The following is a 20775-nucleotide window of genomic DNA, read 5'->3' as shown; positions in this document are numbered from 1 at the left end:
GCAAATTTAATCAGAAGAACAATGGTGACGTTAATTTTGATTTACGCGCAATTGGTAAAAAGTTACAGGGAAATTAAATATTGCTGCAGCTTATGCGTTAGTCCTTTACCCCACCTTGTAAATTTTGTGTTAATGATAATAATTAAATAAAAAGCAGGTGGATAAATATTAGGTCTATGGTAAGAGTTGCCTTGATGGCGGCCATGTTCAAATCCGTCATTTTTAATCAGACAAAAGTTTTAAACAAAACGCATAACATTGACACCTTATTAATAGCAAATTTTACCATAAATCCAACGGTATAACCATTTTTGCTTTATCAGTAACCAGCATTTGTTATCGCAGAAACAAGTTGTTAATTTAAGAAAAAATGACCAAAGTGGAATATAGTCAAAATTGAACTTGGGTCTTTTTTCCAGAAAAGTCCTCAATTAGTACAATCAATATGTAGTTCAGAAAAGAGTGCATGACTTGCACAAATGCTCTGCTCACAGTGAGTATACCTGACAAAGACGAGTTACACTTGACACATTTGTCGTTAACAATTCCGTCAAAGCAGTAGTCGTAAGGAGCGATCCATTTAATTTTGTGCTGGTTAATGGTAAAGCAAAAATGGTTATACCGTTGGATTTATGGTAAAATTTGCTATTAATAAGGTGTTACTGTTATGCGTTTTGTTTAAAACTTTTGTCTGATTAAAAATGGCGGATTTGAACATGGCCGCCATCAAGGCAACTCTTACATAGGCCTAATATTTATCTACCTGCTTTTTATTTAATTATTATCATTAACGTAAAATTTACAAGGTGGGGTAAAGGACTAACGCATATGCTGCAGCAATATTTAATTTCCCCGTAACTTTTTACCAATTGCGCGTAAATCAAAATTAACGTCACCATTGTTCTTCTGATTAAATTTGCGCCTTAAATCATGTATCACATGACCCTATTCCTATTTTACAAACTTAACCTTAATTCAAAATGGCGGATTTCAAGATGGCTGCCGTCAGGTATATTCTTACTATATGACTTCCCCCTAGTCCTAATATGTACCCATATATTTATTATTCATCTTTTGTCGTTACAAGAGGTCTTACAGAGCTTTTACCTCCAACTGTATGAAGACTATTCTGTACTTCCATGTGATGTTCTGGTAGGTGTATCTCCTAAGCCCTTGGAGCTTCGCACCTACAACTTCACTGAAATACTGACCACATTTAGTACTACTTTCTCATATGTGTCTCAGTCAGCAACTCGATTCACCCAAACATAAAGTTTACTTGTCAGTAATGGTGAGGGTACAAAACTTTTTTAATCAAGGTGCAAAACGATGCAAAATGGGTGCAAAACGATAAGATATAAAAGAATGAATTTTGGGATGGTGGCGTTCGAAGTTAATGGATCTAAATAAAAAGGCCTTTCTGCAGACAAAACGGTTCTCCATATATCAACTGCTTATCAGATGTCCAACACATTACAGTTTTAACTTTTTTTTTTCAAACACCAACCCCGTAAGGTAAAAACGTTGGAAAAACCAATTGAACATGTGTTAACCATTATGAGATATTAAAGATATTTTCATTTATTGTTACTTTCTATTTGTTCCTCACATAACTATGCAGTCTCAATGTTTCTAACCTAGCGCGATAAAAACTTATAATTTAAAAAAAAACTTTTATCCCTACAGATATTCCAGAGCAAAAAGGTATGAAACAATTGGTAATCGTTGGAATCCTGAGCTATGAAGAAATATTTCGACTGAATACTCATCATGATAGTAATAGTAACAGTACCTTTCCTAATTCTTGGCAATAATCTCTTCATTAACTTTGTAGACAGATAATTTCGGTTTAGATGTACCAGTTTAGATGTACCATATGGAATTGACCAGTTTATCACGTAACTAATGATGTTAAATATCAATTTTACCAGTATTAAGAAATTAATCAGTTTTATTTCAGTAATTTTCCGGTATAACTTTTCAGTATGAAATTGGTTATAGCTGAGGAAATGACTTGTTCTGTAGTAGGGGTTATTAAAAGTTACAACAGAGTGGCTTATGTATGGCAAGTTTATAGTGCTGTAATTATGATTACAAGCTGATGAATATTTATTTGCTAAATTATACAGATGGCTATTCATTTTTTCAACTTATTATTATATTATTATTATTATTATTATTATTATTATTATTATTATTATTATTATTATTATTATTATTATTATTATTATTATTATTATTATTATTCCGTATAAGTGAATTTCTTTAATTTCCTTTGATTTAGTGTTTACATTACAGTTACTGATAATTTACGAAGAGTTATTTATCATCTCTTTAACGTTAGTATCCATATGCATTTTTTTTTGCAGCCTTTATGAGTCTTTTCAATACTTTAGAGTAAGTGTTGTAATGATTACTAAGTTCAGGGTTACTTTCGATTGATTTACATATGTGTATTTTATGTACACTAATAGATTTTATTTCTTTGATGATCCAAGGAGGGAGTGAATGACAGTATTAACTATAATTGTCCTTTGCAAAAAATTTAAATCAAAATACAATGGAATATTGAATAAAATTTATCCACTTTCTTCTTCGTATCTTGCGCGAGAGACACGTTTGTCCAGGATTCTTTATTTAATAGATAGATAAAGTGGCGTGCATTCTGTTAGTTGAAGCTTCTAATTTTAACTTACGTTTATATTTCGTCGAAATTTGTTTCGTGCAAGAATACGATACCATTATGATATGAAAAAGCATTCTGAAGATTATATGTTTGTAGAATATGTACCTCCTTTCCAACTACTATTTAGTTTAAGCAAGTCTTCGAATGAGAGGTAATTTTTTAGGTGTATGTAAGTAGATGTTCAGTTGAATTAATGTGTTACGTTAGTTAAGAAGATAGTTGTTCTGGCGATCTAGGAAGTCTATAATAAAATCTCCGCTATGACGATTTTTAATGTTTGGGGTAAGATTAGTAATACATATTCAAAAGTTTAAAGAACTGCTGCGACGAAGAATTTAGCGTTTTGTAAAGGCACATAACTATAGTCTTGATGCCTTGTACATTTAATTTAATGATGGTATGTTCGAAAACGAATTCTTCATTGTTTTTCATGTTTTCTATTTTTCTCTTATAATTTGGCCCTTTTTCACTAGTATTAAATCACCACCTCCTTTATGGTTTAATCTACAAAAGTCGCTTATTTTCTCAAAATTATTTAAAGTATGAGAATGTATTTCAGCCTCCAGAACAAACAAACATACATACATGCATACATACATACATACATACTAGGGATGGCCAATTCCTGAATTTTTACTTTCCGGAATCCGGAAAGTAAAATCGGAAAAAATCTGGAATTCGGAAAAAATATTTTCCTTTTTGTAATCCTAAGAATTTTGTTCTAATGCAAACGAACAAATTTCCTTTTTGTAATCCTAAGAATATATCACGCAAGTTAAGCTGACACTTACATCCTAAAGTATACACTATTTAATATTTCCATTGTTAATGAGATGTAGCCCAAAAGTATGATGTACTCCTAATATTTAATTTTTGTTTTACTGTGATATTGTCCAGAGATAATACACACCGAGATAAACAAAATGACATAATTAAGATATCATGCGTAGTTTCCGAGAAAATCGTGAGAAACGAATTTTTATGAAGTTAAAATATGTGTCGCTTGTTGCCAAGGTGGTGCAATTGATAACTTTTATGCTGGATTATTATTATTATTATTATTATTATTATTATTATTATTATTATTATTATTATTATTATTATTATTATTATTATTATTATTATTATTATTATTATTTTATACTGTAAAATAAAAATATGAACCGTTAAATAGCAAGTTTTATCTATAATTTTTTGATATCTTCTAACAGTAATGCACATACTACTTGTAAATACGCAATGTCTATCAAGGACAAGGGCATATTAATGTAAGGAATACTTCGCAGACTAGCAATAAATAGCAGATAAACAATAGTTGCAACAAAGTAACTAACTTGGGCACGTCAGGCAACACGTCCATATTGCGCATTATGTTCGCGAGAATTGAGAGACTCATTGACACTCTAACAAAGAGCGTGGTGTTATCATGTTCGTTTAGCTAATTTTAATAAGGTGAGCCTGATGTATAAAGTTGTTAAAGTCATATTATTACGCTAAGAGCTGTACGATGGAAGCATTAACATTAATATTAATGGCACTAATGAGCGCTTACATTGTTCTAGCGGTTAACCTCATTTTTGAGAAGATTCTTAGATGTGGGCCTATTGGCATACAGTTACAAGACCCATACTCATCATTTAAAAGGTACACGTTATCTGTGGAGTACCAACGATTTGCGTCACTATTGAACACTAACGTAGCACTAGCGACGAGCAAAGTCGAACTTGGGGTCTGACGTTAAGTGGCTTGTCAACTTCATGGACATTATATTTTCCTTATTGAAAACAAATTGAAACATTAATGAAAGTAAGATATAAATTATGGTAATGTAAGTGAACATACAATAAAAGGTTGGTTCTAAAAATTCTGTCGTGGTGACTTAGTCTTGGAGGATAAGGAAGATCACTAACGTCGTTCGGTTGTTGGACACTACGAATTGAAGCTGATCCCCGAAGCAGTTCTGCAGAAAACAACACAAGTTGCAAAGAAACTAGGCGTTGATCATTCGATTGTAGTATGGCATTTTGAGAAACTAGAAAAGGTGAAAAGATGAATGAATTGACCAAGAACCAAAGAGATCGATGATTTACATCTGCTTTACATTGCTGCTACTTATGAGGGACGAAAGCGATAATTTTTCGAACATATTCACAAAGGCAAGAAAACTTAAATATTGTACGGTAAACGACATCTCCTATCCATATTTGAAGTTAATATGACTAATCAACCTTCATCTCGGTGTTGTCAAAATTCAGCATATATCAATAGATATAATAAGTCACAGCTAGGCTTAAACAATGCATATGCATCAAACCTACATTACTTGACTCATACCAGGTCAAGTAATCAAACCTATACCAACTTATACCTTGATTCGTGTTTTAATACCATCCATCAACTATAGCCTCTTTCACCGCTCCCTGTTTCTCCTGCCACCATATGTACTAGCACGTTCTTCATGACGCAGTTCCTTTCAAAGTAATGTTCCAACCAGTTTCTCTTCCTCGTTTCTATTACACCTAAAATTGTTCTTTTTTCCCTACTATTTCTAACACTTTCTCATTTGTTTCCCGTTTGATCCAGCTAATTCTCTACATTCTTTACCAAGCACACATTTTCTAAAGCGGAAAATGCTATCTAAATACCTAGACTCACTATTTTAAGTAGATGCACAAATTGAGTACCCTTCTATCTACTTGAATATTATATATGTCGATTACAGGAAACCGCTTCTCGCTATCTATTACTATATTTACTGTACAGTGATTAACGTTAAAACCGAAAATGATTGATTTGTACCGCTTCCGGTTTGAATATTACATTCATGAGGGAACTCATTCTTAACTATTGACTCTGTACATCGTGTCCAAATTGATGGTAATCCATCAAATAGTTCTTGAGACTGTTTCCCTGACGGACTGACGGACAGAATGAATATAGGACTATAAGTTTTCGAAAACTAAATTCATTAATGGGTGATGATGGAAGAAATAAAAGAAAGGGAACCAAGAGAACCACGGAACCACGAGAAGGGAAAATTTGCAAACACAATATTAGTCATCGAAAATCGACATGACCTGGGTTAGAATACCATAAATAGAAACGCTACCACTGAGCCATCAATCATCCGCTTATTAGTTTTATTAATTATTATATTAATATAAATTAATGAATGCCTACTTATGTTAATTATTGAATAATTACATTGTATACTTCGTAACGTCAAAAATTATAAATTTGTATTTACTGTATATAGGTATGTTGACAATAAGCGAATGTTATCAGAATGGTTGTTGAGATTTCTTTTCCTTTACTGCCTTTCATCCGGTTAAAAAGTAGCATGCAGTGCTTTGGAGCAGCTGCAGGTGGGAACACGATAATGTTTGAGACATACTGGCGACTTTTTTTGTGTGTGAAAATAACACCTTCCTTATAAAGCAGTAAATAACTGCAGTAGCAATTCTCTACCTAAGTGATAAGACATCTCCAACTACAAGAAACTAATACAAGTTACAGTATATATTCATTATGGTGTTCTTTTTTATTATTATTTTAACAGCTACTAGCTAGGGATGGCCAATTCCAGAATTTTTACTTTCCGGAATCCGAAAAGTAAAATCGGAAAAATTCCGATTTTGGGAAAATTCCGGATTTCGGAAAAAATCCAGAATTCGGCAATAATCCGAAATTCGGAAAAATTCCGGATTTTTTCCGAATTTCGGAATTTTCCCGAATTCCGTAATTTTTCCGAAATCCGGATGTTTCCGAATTCCGGATTTTTTAATTCCTGAATTTTTCCGAATTTCTAATTTTTTCAGATTTCCGGAATTTTTCCCAAACTCCGAAGTTTTTCCGAAGTCCGGAAAGTAAAATTTCCGATTCCGGAAAATTTATATACAATGACGAAGTCATCCTTTGAAAGATTTATGGTATGCTGGTAGAGAAATCTGTTGTTTTAAAAAACATAGAGAAACATGGGTGCAAATTAAACTCAAAATTAACCAACAATTTTGTCATACAATAGCGGGTTGACAACAATGTATGCCAGAAGCTTTTTGAAGTGAACTAAGGGAAGAAATATTTGGTAGTAGATGAACTAGTACGTGAACAAATTACCATGAAAATAAAACAGACGAGAAAGACAAATACTAGGTAGATGTAGCTGTAAGAAATGCAGCCTGAGAAAACCTAACACGAAATAGTGAAAACGCATTTACATACAGTAATGATTTAACAGGGGCTCCTCCTTCGGGAAATCTTTGATCATGCTTAAGAAGGGTTACCAGTATTTTCACATTACTACTTTAGGAACCTGCGTATTAAAGTTCCTCCCTCGAGTAAAATCCTTTGAGATAACTGTGTTTTGAAACACAGTAAATGTTTTCGCTAAAATACTTTATCAGATCTATATTAATACAGACATATATATATAATTGGGGTCGCAGTGGAGATAAATAAACATTATATGCGGATCTGAAATGTCAGTGTGTTTGATAGCAATAAGAAAATATGATTTTCAGCGTCTGTAGGTAAAACATAGATATATTAATAGGAGGAGTGGATTGTTGGAGGTTGAAAAAAAATCGGTTAAAAGTGTATCTGTGGAACAGTAAACTTACAATTTATTGTAATCTAATCAAAGACAACAGAATCAATTACCTTTTTGTTATTTGTAATGGTTTTTGATGTTTAAAATAATAGGTTTAATACTACTTTTCATGAGTTATAAGTGTATATCCAGGAAGAATGTGTCATTGTGGAATAGTGTTGGAATTTATAAGGCAGCTACTTATTAGCTAATAGTGAGTTATTACCTTAGCAATAAAAATTACATCAAATGGACTGTGAGGCTACTGTTCCACAAATGCACTTGTAACCAAATTCCTCTTCAACCTCCACACAGCACGAACGAAACTTATCATGAAAACTCTAGCACGGTCTTCATATTTCAAGTGTCGCTGCTAAGAGATGCGAAAATGCCGCTTTTTTTTTTTTATAATTTTCTTATTTAAGAATTGCCTTTGTCCTCCTGTAGTGGATTGTACATTTAAAAAAACGTGCGTTTACAACATTCACTACTTACGAGTTCTACGTTCAGTCCGGCGCTACTTATTTTTATTGTCGTTCGAAATGGCATTTCTTGATGGCTATCAAGAGCAAGTTATGCAACCTAACATATCACGAGGATTGTATTGGTTGCCTAACAATCTTATCAAGCTTCTGAGGTGCTACGGGCTACCTAATTCGCTTACATCTCGTTCTTCGTTCGAAATTGACTTTACCGTGAGCTTCAGATATTCTATCAGAACGTAATATAAGTTCAGTTTACAAAACTAAAGCAATGAACTGCCATCCTGGGTATGATCTTAGTTTAACGGTAGTAAAATTTCATTATTTACAGAATTGATTATTTCTTTCTTAATATCATATAAATAATTTTAAAATAGAAAACCTGGGCATATTGTTTTTAATTTTTTCTCTCTCGGAGTTTAACGAGTTCAATAAATGCTATTTACGTGTTACATAAATACACTTGTTCCGCATAACCTCAAATTATCTTTAGTTCCAAAAAAACTGAAGTTTTAATTTATGCATAAATTGTAGTTGATAATTTCGTCTCACTCAATTTAATTACTACATTTTTAGAACAAATATTTGCTGACACTATAAATTTTCCTTAAGCATTTTTGTCGTAGAATGTTACATTAATAATTCTACAAACAAAGGAAAAAAGTTCGAACTACAAAACTCATTGCGTCAATCAATTTGCCATTTTTCCTTTTCTATAGAGTGACCGATTATCTCTGATTTATTGAACTTATATTTTTTTTCTTCAGAGTGCAATAATTAAATGTTTTTCGTATTTTAACGGAGAAAAAAGGTGGAACGTACTGTTATTTCTTCATTAAAGTTCAGAGAAGCCCAAAATTTCACAGGCAAAAATGCCGTGGAGAAAGCTTGATTTCTTCCCCCAAAAGTTTTTTTTTTTTCGAGCATTTGCTTCTCTAATTACTGCAGTGTATTTTTAGATTATAATGCTTTTATATTTTAGTCCTGAAATGATCATAACTTTCTGACTGAGATGTATCAGAAGATAAAGTACCATTGGTTTGCAATAATTAAAACTCTGAAATGTGCTTTATTATATAAACGTTACAATAATTCATGGTGTTCTTCAAGGGTACAAAGGTGCTATTAGCCTCACGAATACTTTCTTCGTACGTATATACAACCTCTCTTGTATGTGAAAAATGAAAAGTTTCGGAAACCGCATATCTTTGAAAATTTATTAAGTATTTACATACGAATAGTATGCAGTTCTAAATAATAAATCTCTATCGATTGCTGCACGTTTCTCGGTGTCGATAATACCTACTTCTATACTCAGAAATGCATATGTTTATTTGGAGACAAATAAACACGGCTACCTTGACAAAAATGCAACATACTTTGCAGACGCAACTAGAAAATTTTTGTTGAGGATAGTCCAAAGTTAATTAAATTGGAATTCACTACTTTTAATTAAATAGTTTTCCAATTGTCTTACGTATATAAAATATTAGGAGAAAAAAGTTAATCAATGCAGGAAAAAAATATCCGCAGTGAAGCAGCTTATTAAAAATATAAGTCAAACGACTGCACGTCCTATAAATACCCTCTAATTTCAATGGAAAACTACCGCTCCTCAATTCATTTTTACGTTATCTGTAAATCCAAATTCCAAATAGTGTTTTACCTCCGGTTTATTTGTTTTTAAATAGTGCGAGGAAGACAAAATATAAGTTTCTTCTTTTTTTAAAAAAAATCGTAAAGCAATGAGGAATAGGACATTGGTTTAATACGACAGCCACTTGTAGATTCATTTGTGAAGTACGACCAGATCCTACAGATTGTGTTATAACAGTGCCAGCAGAATTTTTTGATGAGCAGTCCATTGTTCCCGGCAAGTACGGAAGTTGAAACAATCAATGTTCAGCGGTATTGTTCGACACTGCGCGACTAAAATTTAGTATCTGCAGGAAGCAGCCTGGCCTTTTGACATTTGGCGTTTTCCTCTAAATGACAATGTGGAACCACACTCATCGGCAGCAACGGAAAACTATCTTGCCACCACTGGCTGGGAGTGCCTTGCCTATCTCGACTTGGTGCTCAGGGACTTTCATATCTTTCCGGCACTAATGAAGGCTCCCAGAGAAAGGTACTTTGGAATCAATGACAAAGTAAAGATAGCCGTAAAGGAGTTTTTCCATGTGCAAGACACGCACTTTTTCCAAGAGGGATTTAAACCTAATAAAGTGTTATGACAAATGCATTAACGTCCTTGATTCTTATGTTTAAAAAAAAGAAAGAAGAAGAAAAAAAGAAAAAAGTAAACCTTGTTCTTTATTTTCGCAGTATATTATGCAGTCTTTTGTAAACACATATCTATAAGCGCAAGGAAAATCTTATTTTCCGACTTAACCTCGGTCCATCGGTTTCGAAAACGAAACTTGAGTAAATTGAATTCCAATCAAAGAAATATATTTTAAATCTTTACAATTGTATAACTTTAATTAAATTTCTAACTCATTGAAGCCTTCTAAGAAACTTACATGTATATGTATTATAAGGATCATAAATATGCTTTTCTCTCTCAGCCAAATATTCATCCAAAAAATCTCGAGGATTTGTTGGCCTTGGATACTGTAAATGTTTTCTAATTGATTCCTATAGGAAAAAAATTAAAGAGGTAAAAATTAAAAGTTGTTTATGTCTATTACGATTCTATAAATGAAAAAAGAAATATGAAGAATATCTATATCTATATCTATATCTATATCTATATCTATATCTATATCTATATCTATATATATCATAAAAACACGTCATACCATATAAACATACGTATGCATCATATAAAAAGCTGAAATCAACGCTATCTCAGCGTCACGGAAAAACAGCTGAACAGTTTCAAACGAATTTTCGATCACATTTAGCACCTACCTCGAACTGGGTTTTTATGATATCAATTTAATCAAAATGCGAAAGGGGAGAGAGTGCATTTAAAAAATGTATGTCAAAAATAATATATCTACGGAGACCCTCAAGTAAGGAAGATAGAACTCGGTGCGTGTGATGTTCATTAAGAATAATTGGACATGTGTCCTAGCATTTTCGAAAATTACACTGCTAAAGGAGAAGAGAAAAACTTCTATGTTTTCTCTCCATATTCAAATCGATATTGCCTATTTAAAAAATGTGAACCGGCTGAGTTGTTTAAAATGATTTTTTGAACATAGTTAGCATTTGGCTTGAGCCACATTTTAATCATGTTACTTCCTCTGACATTACAAAGATGAAACTTCATACATAAGCTCCTTATTTAAAATACTAAGTGGAAACGTGCTGTCCCAGTGTTTCCGAAAATTCCACTTAAGAGAAGAAAGTGGATAATTTCTCGATAATATTTTCTAAATAAATAAAAATGACGTCTTCGTTGCTTGTCTCATCATTACATGAAAACAGCTGAATCGTTTGAAATGGATTTTGGAACACTTGTTTCTTTCCTGGTTTTTATCATGCATTTTCATCAAAATATATATATTATAAGCAGGTGATCGGGTTCAAAATTTATGTAGCCGGCATAATCGTAGGACGTAAGACTGAAAGATTTCATTTCATTTTTCAATAATTATGTCCAAAATAGGGCATTTCAAAAGTTTTTCAAGTTAGACAGATAAAACACGATATATAAACTCATTATTTAAAAAAGTTGGCATATATTTGTCTCATCACCACAGGAAAACACCTGAACCATTTGAAATGTAATTTGTACATAGTTAAGTATTGGCTAAAGCGGGCTTTCATCATGTCAATTTCATCAAAATGCGTATTCTAAGGAAAAATGATTCAAAATGCATAAGTTTTACAGTCACAATTTGGATGTCCGTAATCCAACATTGAAAGCGATGGTGGCAGTGAAAGAGAGACTATAGGCGGTAGGGTAAGCGGATGAAAATAATTCAATTTTTCTTCCATTTTTTTTCTGCCAATTCTAAAGCTAATACGCATTGTATACTTTCCTTATATAAAAATACGCCTGTTTCCCGCGGTAGGTTAATCTGGAGACTGTGGAGAATGTACAATTTATCATTTGTTAACCTGTTTTCCAGACGTTGCTTTTTCCTCGCAGTTTTTCAAATTGAAAGTTTGTGTTAAAATCTAAGACTTCAATTTCAAAAGAAAAATCCATCTTAGCTGTATACTAAACTTTCAATTTGTAAAATACTAAAATACTATACTAAACTTAGCTGTACACTATATTTAAACAAAATTTTCACTGATGTCATTTTCACGTGATACCATGTGATATGCATACTTAATTTAATAATAAAGTTATATGATGTGTATTATATTTAGTAATCCGTAATACACGATATCAGGTTTATGTGTATGAGTTTTAATTTAAAACAAAAATGAGATGATTTAACGTTGCCAAGCCCAGAAATAAAATTAATTTACATGAGATGATTTAACGGTATTAAATAAAAATAATCTGCATGAAGTAATTTAACAGTTCCTAGTGTAGAAATAACATGAAGTGATTTAACGGCGTAAACTCTATAAATAAAGCAAAAGTGTGTGACATTATTTTCAACATCTCCAAACTTTTCACTACGACATCTAACGGTGCACTAAGTCATTTAACATCCCCTCTCTTCTCTAACGGTCAGTCTCTTCTCAGCGCTAGTACGAAGCAGATGCACCTACAGTCTCAATAAAGCCCCGACTTCAATATATACAAAATGGATGTTCATGCAAATTGTTGACCCATTCATCATTTTAAGTAAAGAAAGAAAGAAAGAATTTCTTATATCCATTTATACTTCCTTAAAATAATATTTATATTTATATTTACGAAAATATATATTAATAATTAAATCTTTAATAACGTAAACTTTTCAAAATCATGAGAAGGCAAAATTTATATTAACATGATCACGTGTGATTTTTTACTTGATAAGGCAAAATTTAAAATGTTCATACGTGTAAAAATAATATTAGTATGGTTACATGAGCTCTAGACGGTTCACGATGATGATAACGCAAAATTCAAAATTAACTCGATCAGGTAACGACTATCCTTGACCTACATAACGAGGACAGGTCTTCTCTAAACATGCCCTGACAACAAAAAACGAGATCGGCAGTCATCTTGACATATTTCAAGACTATCCTACTGTGAATTTGACATTCAGTGTCACCACGTTATCTCTAACAAAATTCCTCCAACGAATGTATGTGAAGTATTTCTATATTTAATATCTAGAGATAGTTGTATGCAGGGTGCAACTACAGCGGGGTGAGGTGGTTCACCAGTTCTGAACCTTTCCCCCTAAAAGTTCCTGATTCTCTTTAAAATATACTAGTTTGTCTACGTCAGGAGTGCACTCATGGGTAGTCAACCCAGTACGGACACAGTGACAACGCCAGCTCTAATTTCTTGAGAGAGGGCCAAATGGAGAGACAGTCAGATTTTGGGAGCACACAGTTTTATTTACTTGATCTACATTACATCTCTGAAAGGGGCAGTCGGGACAGGCGACTGTCCACTTGTCCACTCTAGCGTTATTACTGATCGGACAGCCTTTAATATTTCGCCTTTAAGAAAAAAATCTAGGGAGAAACATATATGCAGCAACATATCAACATGGAAACCGTTATTAAGGGGTCAAATGTTACCTTTTACAATTACGAGAGCCATCCAAAAACAAAGATTGTTTAGGTATATAAAATAAGAAACACAATATGTGTTGCAAAAACAATTCTGTTAGATACCTGAAGCTTCCCTCACTTCTCTACATAATTATCACCTTCATTTAAACATTTGTCGTACTTGTTCACAACCTTTAGAATTTCCATGTTGCAATCTTCTGCCGCCAGTTCATTAAGCCAGGTGGCCACTGCATTCAAACGAAAGACAGCTCATGCATTTCCGTCACGCAGATCACTCCTGTTTCTCTTTTCAGGATCAATTGGCTTTTGTAACAGCTGTGCTCATAACACTGTGAGTGAAAGTTGAAGTCGCCCTTGTGCACTTTTACTGTTCAAAATGAACTGCATGATTGAAAACCTCGCCGACTGTGAATTACACGAGTACATGAGTTAATTGATTCCTGAACGCTCAAAAGGGGAAACCGGCAGCTGAAAGCAGTGTATGCTAATAATGTAATGAACGAAAGAAATGTGAGAAAATGGTTTAAGATGTTCAACAATGGACGAAAAACTGTTCACAATGAAACTTGACCTAGACCCCCATTACTCATCGAAGAAGATCTGAAGACTGCAATGAACAACAGAATCTTGCAAGATAGGCGCGTAACTCTCGACGAATTGCTTATTGTGTTTCTAGACATTTCTCATTCTTTGCTCGGTGTCGCAACATCTCATCTATAACAAAATTTGCAATCATATATTGCAAGATGGCGTCAAGCTCGAAGTCGATGCAAAGTGGTGCTCTTATTGTTTACCTTTTTTTGGTGGTTGTGTGTAGTGTTTATGTGCGTGCTCTACTATCTTCATGTGGTATCAGTGCTGTGACTTTCCCAAGTGAAGCATTGCCAATGAAACATGGACTGAAGTGTAGTGGAAGATCATTTCATTTTATTGCTGCTGCCTTCATACCAAGAGGACCGCCATATGCTCTCTCTGGTACTGCTAACAGTGACGGAGGAACTACCAGTGATTTTGTGCCAAGGTATGAGTCAAAAGCAAAAAAACAGTGCCTCATTCTCGTTTGTTTTCTCCTCCTTTGTGGTGATATTCACGTAAATCCTGGCCCACCCTGTCCATATTACACCAGTGCTTTCAATATATATTATCAAAATGTTCGTAGCATTAAAAACAAATTACTTGTGTGCTCATTGAACCTAGGTGAGATAAGGGAACTGGATTGTTTCGCAGTGACCGAATCGTGGCTGAATGAATCAGTGAACGACAGTGAAATTAGCTTTTCTAATAATTTCACCATTTATCGTAAAGACCGCATAACTCGTGGAGGTGGAGTGATGATTTGTGTAAATAATAAGTGGAAGAGCAAGAGAAGACTGGATCTCGAACGGGATTGTGAACTTATTTGGGTGGAAGTATTTATTCCAAAGCGTCGTTCTGTGTTTATTGGGTGCTTCTATAGGCCGCACAAGAACACCCCCCAGCATATCTTAGAAGCTTGTCATGACTCACTGTTACATGCGTTGTCACACGGTGACGTCATCCTATTGGGTGATTTCAACCTTTCCATCACGTGGCAGGACAGCAATCATGGCGTCGCTAAAGATGGAAACGACAGTTATTTCATGGACAATTTTATTCATGGACTTCGTCTAGGTCAACATAATATGCATAATACCCGCAATAATAGCAATCTTGACTATATTCTCTCTAACTTAGAACCTCGTTGTGTTGTCCCATGCAGAAATCTTTTCCCCTCGGATCACGATTCCTTGGATGTTTCTTTCGATTTCCTCCCCTCCACTACTACAAACCAGCCCCTCAAAAGTAGGTCACAACTTCTTTGGAATAAAGCCCCCTGGGGTGACATCTGCCGGGCTATTGAACTGTTTCCTTGGTGTTTGTTAGAGGTAGGAACTGTTGACGACGCTGTGGACTTATTTACATCTGTTGTCCACTCAGCCATAAAGGACTTTGTGCCGGTGAAAGCATCAAAATCAAACAGGTTTCCAGTCTGGTACGACAATGAACTTCGTGAACTTCTTAAAAACAAAAAGCTTGCCTGGACTCTATGGAAATCACATCCGAGTGACTACACATACAAAAACTTTGCTAGAATTAGAAGTCTTGCCAAGAAGGTACAGCGGCGTAAATATTTTGAATACATGGACTCAATTGGTGATTTTACTGTTAGTAACCCTAAAGTCTTTTGGTCTGTAATTAAATCTAGAACAAAATCTCCGGGTATACCGGCAACAGTTCAAGATGAAAATACTGTAGAGAGTGATGATCAAAGACCAGACCTCTTCAATAACTACTTCTGCAAAACATTTACTTCCCTTCCCTCTACAACCCATCTCCCCCCTCTCCACCCCATCTGTTCGGACACCTTATCCATTCTCTCTACCACCCCAGGCGAAGTTCTGGCTCTCTTGCTATCGTTATCTCCACATAGATCACTTGGACCCGATAAAATTAGTCCTCTCTTTCTCAACAAAACTGCTTCAGTTATTGCGGTCCGTCTATCTATCTTATTCAATAGATGCTTCAAGGAAGGGTATTATCCCACCAGTTGGAAACTAGCTCACGTGACCCCAATATACAAATCAGGACTTAAAGATCATGTATCCTCCTATAGGCCAATATCTCTTCTTTCTGTAATATCAATTATCTGCGAAAAAATAATCAAAGACAGGCTACTTAAATTCACCTCACCTTACATCCATAGTTCTCAGCACGGCTTTCTACCGAAAAGCTCTAGTCTCTCAAACTTAAGTACTCTTCTTTCCTGTGCAGTCAAATGTATGAATAACAATACTCAATTAGATGTTATCTACTTTGATCTCTCGAAGGCCTTTGATTCTGTGAGTCACATTCATCTTCTTCATAAACTCTCCAATAGATTTAATTTACATGGCAAATTTCTCTCTCTAATCACAAGCTACTTGAAGGACCGTAAACAGAGAGTTGTTCTTTCAGGGGCGACTTCTAACCCCCAACCCGTGATCTCAGGGGTGCCTCAGGGGAGTGTACTTTGGGCCTCTGCTGTTTGTCCTGTATATGGATGATCTCTACACGCACTTATCAGCTCAACCTGGTGGCCTTCTGCTTTTTGCTGACGATTGTAAGTTATTCAGAGAAATATCGTGTCTCCATGACACAATTGCTCTACAGGAAGACATAAATTACCTTACAGGCTGGTGTGAAATGTGGCACTTGAAACTCAACAGTAAGAAATGTGACAGTATTACTATTACTTTGAAAAAGTCTCCTGTCCCCTCCACATACCATATCAACAATTCCCCTATCACACATTCTGCTAGTCATAACGACCTTGGTGTCATCTTTGATTCAAAACTCACCTTCTCTGACCACATCTCCTCAATACTAAAGAATACAATGCGCATGTTGGGACTTCTTTATCGATTCACCGAACTACGCACTGTTTCTTCATTAGCAACTTTTTATAAGACTTTAAGCGCCCAAGATCGAATACTGCTCTCCCATATGGGCCATGGCAGCACCTACACATCTCTCCAGACTTGATTCTGTTCTCAATTTCTTCATCGCTATAGTCCGTTTTCGTGTTCCTGCACTTCGAATATTATCTAAGAAGGAGCTCTTGCGCCATCTTAATATTCAGATTCCTGAAGTACGCAGAATTATCTCTGACCTGAAATATCTACATAAAATAGTTAATGGAAGCTTAAGATCGGAAATATTACTTCAGGAACTATCCTTACGTGTCCCTTCCCGCATCACCCGGAATACCCACCTATTCCATCTTGCCCGTCTTAGGTTGGCTGTTATACAGAGGTCTCTTTTTTATAGAATACCAAACTGTTATAATCAAGTAACAACTGATGTGGACATTTTTTCGAGCTACCCAGTGTTTGAAAGAGCAATTAAAGGAGCTTTGACGGAATAGTTTTACTTTTACACTCTTTTTTCTATGTTGTTGTTATTGTTGTCTTGTTTTTTTTCTTTCTTTTGTTAGCATGTCCCTGTGTAAAATGGCAAAGTTATGCTGTATCTGGGAATTTGTTCTATAAATAAATAAATAAATAAATTTGTGCACGATAGGTTCCGCAGCAACTGAGTGATCAACATAAAACTCAGAAAATGAGCTCAATACTGACATTCTTGACGCGATATCACACACTTGACTTAATGAACTGGCGGCAGAAGAGTATATAACATGGGAATTTTGAAGTGAACAGATACGACAAATGTTTAAATGACAGTGGCAATTATGTAGAGAAGTAAGGGAAATTTCAGAACAGTGGTAAAATAATAAATACGGTGTCCCTAAAATAACAAGGTAAATTAAGTTCTCGGTCTTACGAAAAGTGGGACACTTGCAAAACATTTGGAATATCAGAAAGAAATACAATTGGAAGGAATATTATTTGGATGAGTATTCTACTGATCATTACAGTACATGAGAAACACAATATGTGTTGGAAAAAACAATTCTGTTAGATACCTGAAGCTTCCCTTACTTCTCTACATAATTATCGCCTTCATTTGTAGGTGATACACTTAATAAATAGTTATAAAACGTTCATTTCAGTCATTTCATTTTTCTTTTGAGATTATATTACATTTTACATCATACTTAATAAGCTAAATATTATGAGATAAATAGTTGCAAGTTTGGACAACATTTTAAACTCACTTTTTCCCACTGATTACACTGTTCAACAAATTTTGATCGAAAGTATGTAAATTCTTTGAAATTGCGATTTTTACATTCATTTAAGCATAATATGAAAGGAAATGATAATAGAAGAATTTTCTTAGCTCAGGTTGTGAAAAAAACGCCCTTGTACAATAGTAGCTGTATATATACAAATGTATTAATATTTATAGAACATTTAAGCAAAATCCTTGTAGAAACCTACATTTCACTTTTTTTTATCTATTTCACTGTGATGTGATAAGCTGGGGAGTTAAGAAGTACCCTAACCTATAGCTTTCTATACCCTTGTACTTCCTTTTTCAAAATTGCGCAAATACCAGTTTCACAGCGATACAGAAAATAAAGTAACCGTGGTCAAGTTAAACATTAACAATTCCGTAATAAAAATCAGTATTAACATCAAAACATGAAAAATATGTACAAATACCTTTTTGTGCAAGAACTACACTGCAATGTAGACAAAATTTTCAAGTGATCCCTTGTACAGGATTATGTTTATTTTATTTTGAGCGTCTTCGCTTGGCTTGCCTTTTGTAGGTTACATCTGGAGCATCCCTTGCAATAGTCCAACAGTAGTCGGCCAATATGTTAGAACTCCACTTTCCCTCATATCTCTTCTCCATGGCTGCAATATCTTGATGGAAACGCTCACCATGTTCGTCACTTACTGCTCCACAATCTTCGGGAAAGAAGTCTAGATGTGAATGAAGAAAGTGGAGTTTCAGAGACATATTGCAACCAAGATTTTCGTAGCACAATAACAACTTTGCTATCAGTTGTTTGTAATTTGTTGCTCGGTGTCTTCCCAAGAACTGTGAACAAACACTCTTCAAGCTTTCCCACGCAGCTTTCTCCTCACCTTGGAGAATTTCGTCGAACTTGTGATCTTTGAATAGTTGCCTAATCTGTGGCCCTATGAAAACACCCTCTTTAACTTTGGCATCACTTAATCGAGGGAATTGTCCTCTTAGATACTTATAGGCCTCATCCTCTTGGTTCATGCTCTTAACAAAACTTTTCATAAGACCTAATTTAATATGTAGAGGGGGAAGCAAAATTCGGTTACGATCTACCAGTGGTTCATGCTGCACATTTTTCACTCCCGGCTGAAGAGTTTCTCTGGTACTCCAATCACTTTTGCGGTAATGAGATACACGATCTTTACTGTCCCATTCACATATAAAGCAACAATACTTTGTATACCCTAACTGCATACCTAGCAACAGTGCTATTACTTTAAGGTCACCACAAATGAGCCACTGAAAATCGTAATATTTAATGGCTTGAAGTAAACGTTTCAAGTTTTCATAAGATTCCTTCATATGAACTGCGTAACCTACAGGAATTGAAGGAAGTTCATTTCCAATATGTAAAAGCACTGCCTTTAAACTCACCTTGGACGAATCTATAAAGAGCCTCCACTCCGTAAGTTCGTAATTAATTTTAAGTGCCCTCATGAGACCATTTACATCTGTACATGCCACAAGTGTGTCTTCCATAGTAAAAATATGAAGTGAACATCTTCTCCCTATTCCGATACACTGAAATATTTACTTTTTCCTGCAATAAATTCCATTGCTTTAAGCGTGACGCTAAAATTTCGGCTTTGCTTTTCGAGAGGTCCAAGTCTCTGATTAGATCACTTAGTTCCTCTTGAGTAAGTGTATGTGGTTCACATGGAGGTTCTTTTACAACAAACGTAGGGTCCTTCGAAATACTTGATTCAGGAGCTTCAACTTCTTGATCATCATCAGATAAAAGATCGTATTCTTTAGGTGGGTCAGGAACAGGTAGTCCTTCTCCATGTGGAACAGGGCGCATTGCAGAAGGAATGTTAGGATAGATCAAGGCCCGCTTCTTCGTGGAAATTCCTTTCTTGACGGAAGGAACCATACAAAAATAACAGTCTCTGATGTGGTCGCTTGGCTCCCTCCAAATCATGGGCACTGCAAAAGGCATTGAGCGCCCCTTCCCATTAATCCAATTTCTTAGATTGCTGGCACAAGTGTTACACACAATGTGGGGTGCCCAAGATTTATCTTGGTCTCCAATTTTACAACCAAAGTAATATTGATAGGCTTTTCTTATTAGTGGTGTTATAGTCTGCTTTTGTGAGGAAAATGTCACTTCCCCACACACGTAGCAGAAGCTATCCGCACTGTTTACACAATTTCGCGGCATTTTTGTTTATTGAAATCCTCAAAATGTCACTTGAAATAGTTCCGACAACTATTTAAAAATATACATTCGAAATACCAGTATTTTTGCGTACTTGTAGTTGTATTTTTATGTCCTGCACTACACAAACGTCACACCCAAAACGCTGATAACTGCACTAAACCTGTCTTTTCTAACAATAGCAGAACACTACTGAGATAAGGAACACAATGAAACCAAACGTTCATATAGTTTCTCCAGTGTTGCCGGATCAGTGTAACATTTTACCCCAAACGAAGCGAATATATTTATTTTTAAAGCGTTATTATTAGACATGCCTGTAAAACGAAAAGTAGAGCTAATATCCGAAAATAACTTTCAAATTCGTGATCAGCACCACAAAACCAATAAGAATTAACTGATTTTGTTCAATTTACATTTTCGTTGTTGAACAGTGTTATCATATGGTCAGCTAACAAGATTACACCATACACGTAGTGGATCGTAATTTTAGATATTC

The 20775-nt window shown here is 34.7% G+C and overlaps 1 protein-coding gene across 1 annotated transcript in view; it reads right to left on the bottom strand.

Moving 5' to 3' along the window:
• LOC145680895 (methyl farnesoate epoxidase-like) overlaps positions 1-20775 on the bottom strand; it is a 186629-nt gene that overhangs the window by 86707 nt on the left and 79147 nt on the right. The window contains exon 5 of the mRNA XM_081752053.1: positions 10279-10393. Within this exon, the coding sequence (XP_081608179.1) occupies positions 10279-10393 (115 nt within the window). The remainder of the gene's footprint in view (positions 1-10278; positions 10394-20775) is intronic.

The sequence above is a fragment of the Thermobia domestica genome, chromosome 3 (assembly GCF_964235325.1).
Source record: "Thermobia domestica chromosome 3, izTheDome1.hap1.1, whole genome shotgun sequence".
Classification (NCBI taxonomy): Eukaryota; Metazoa; Arthropoda; class Insecta; order Zygentoma; family Lepismatidae; genus Thermobia; species Thermobia domestica.
Note: the sequence above shows the minus strand (reverse complement) of the source record. Positions and strands in the feature narration are given on the sequence as shown.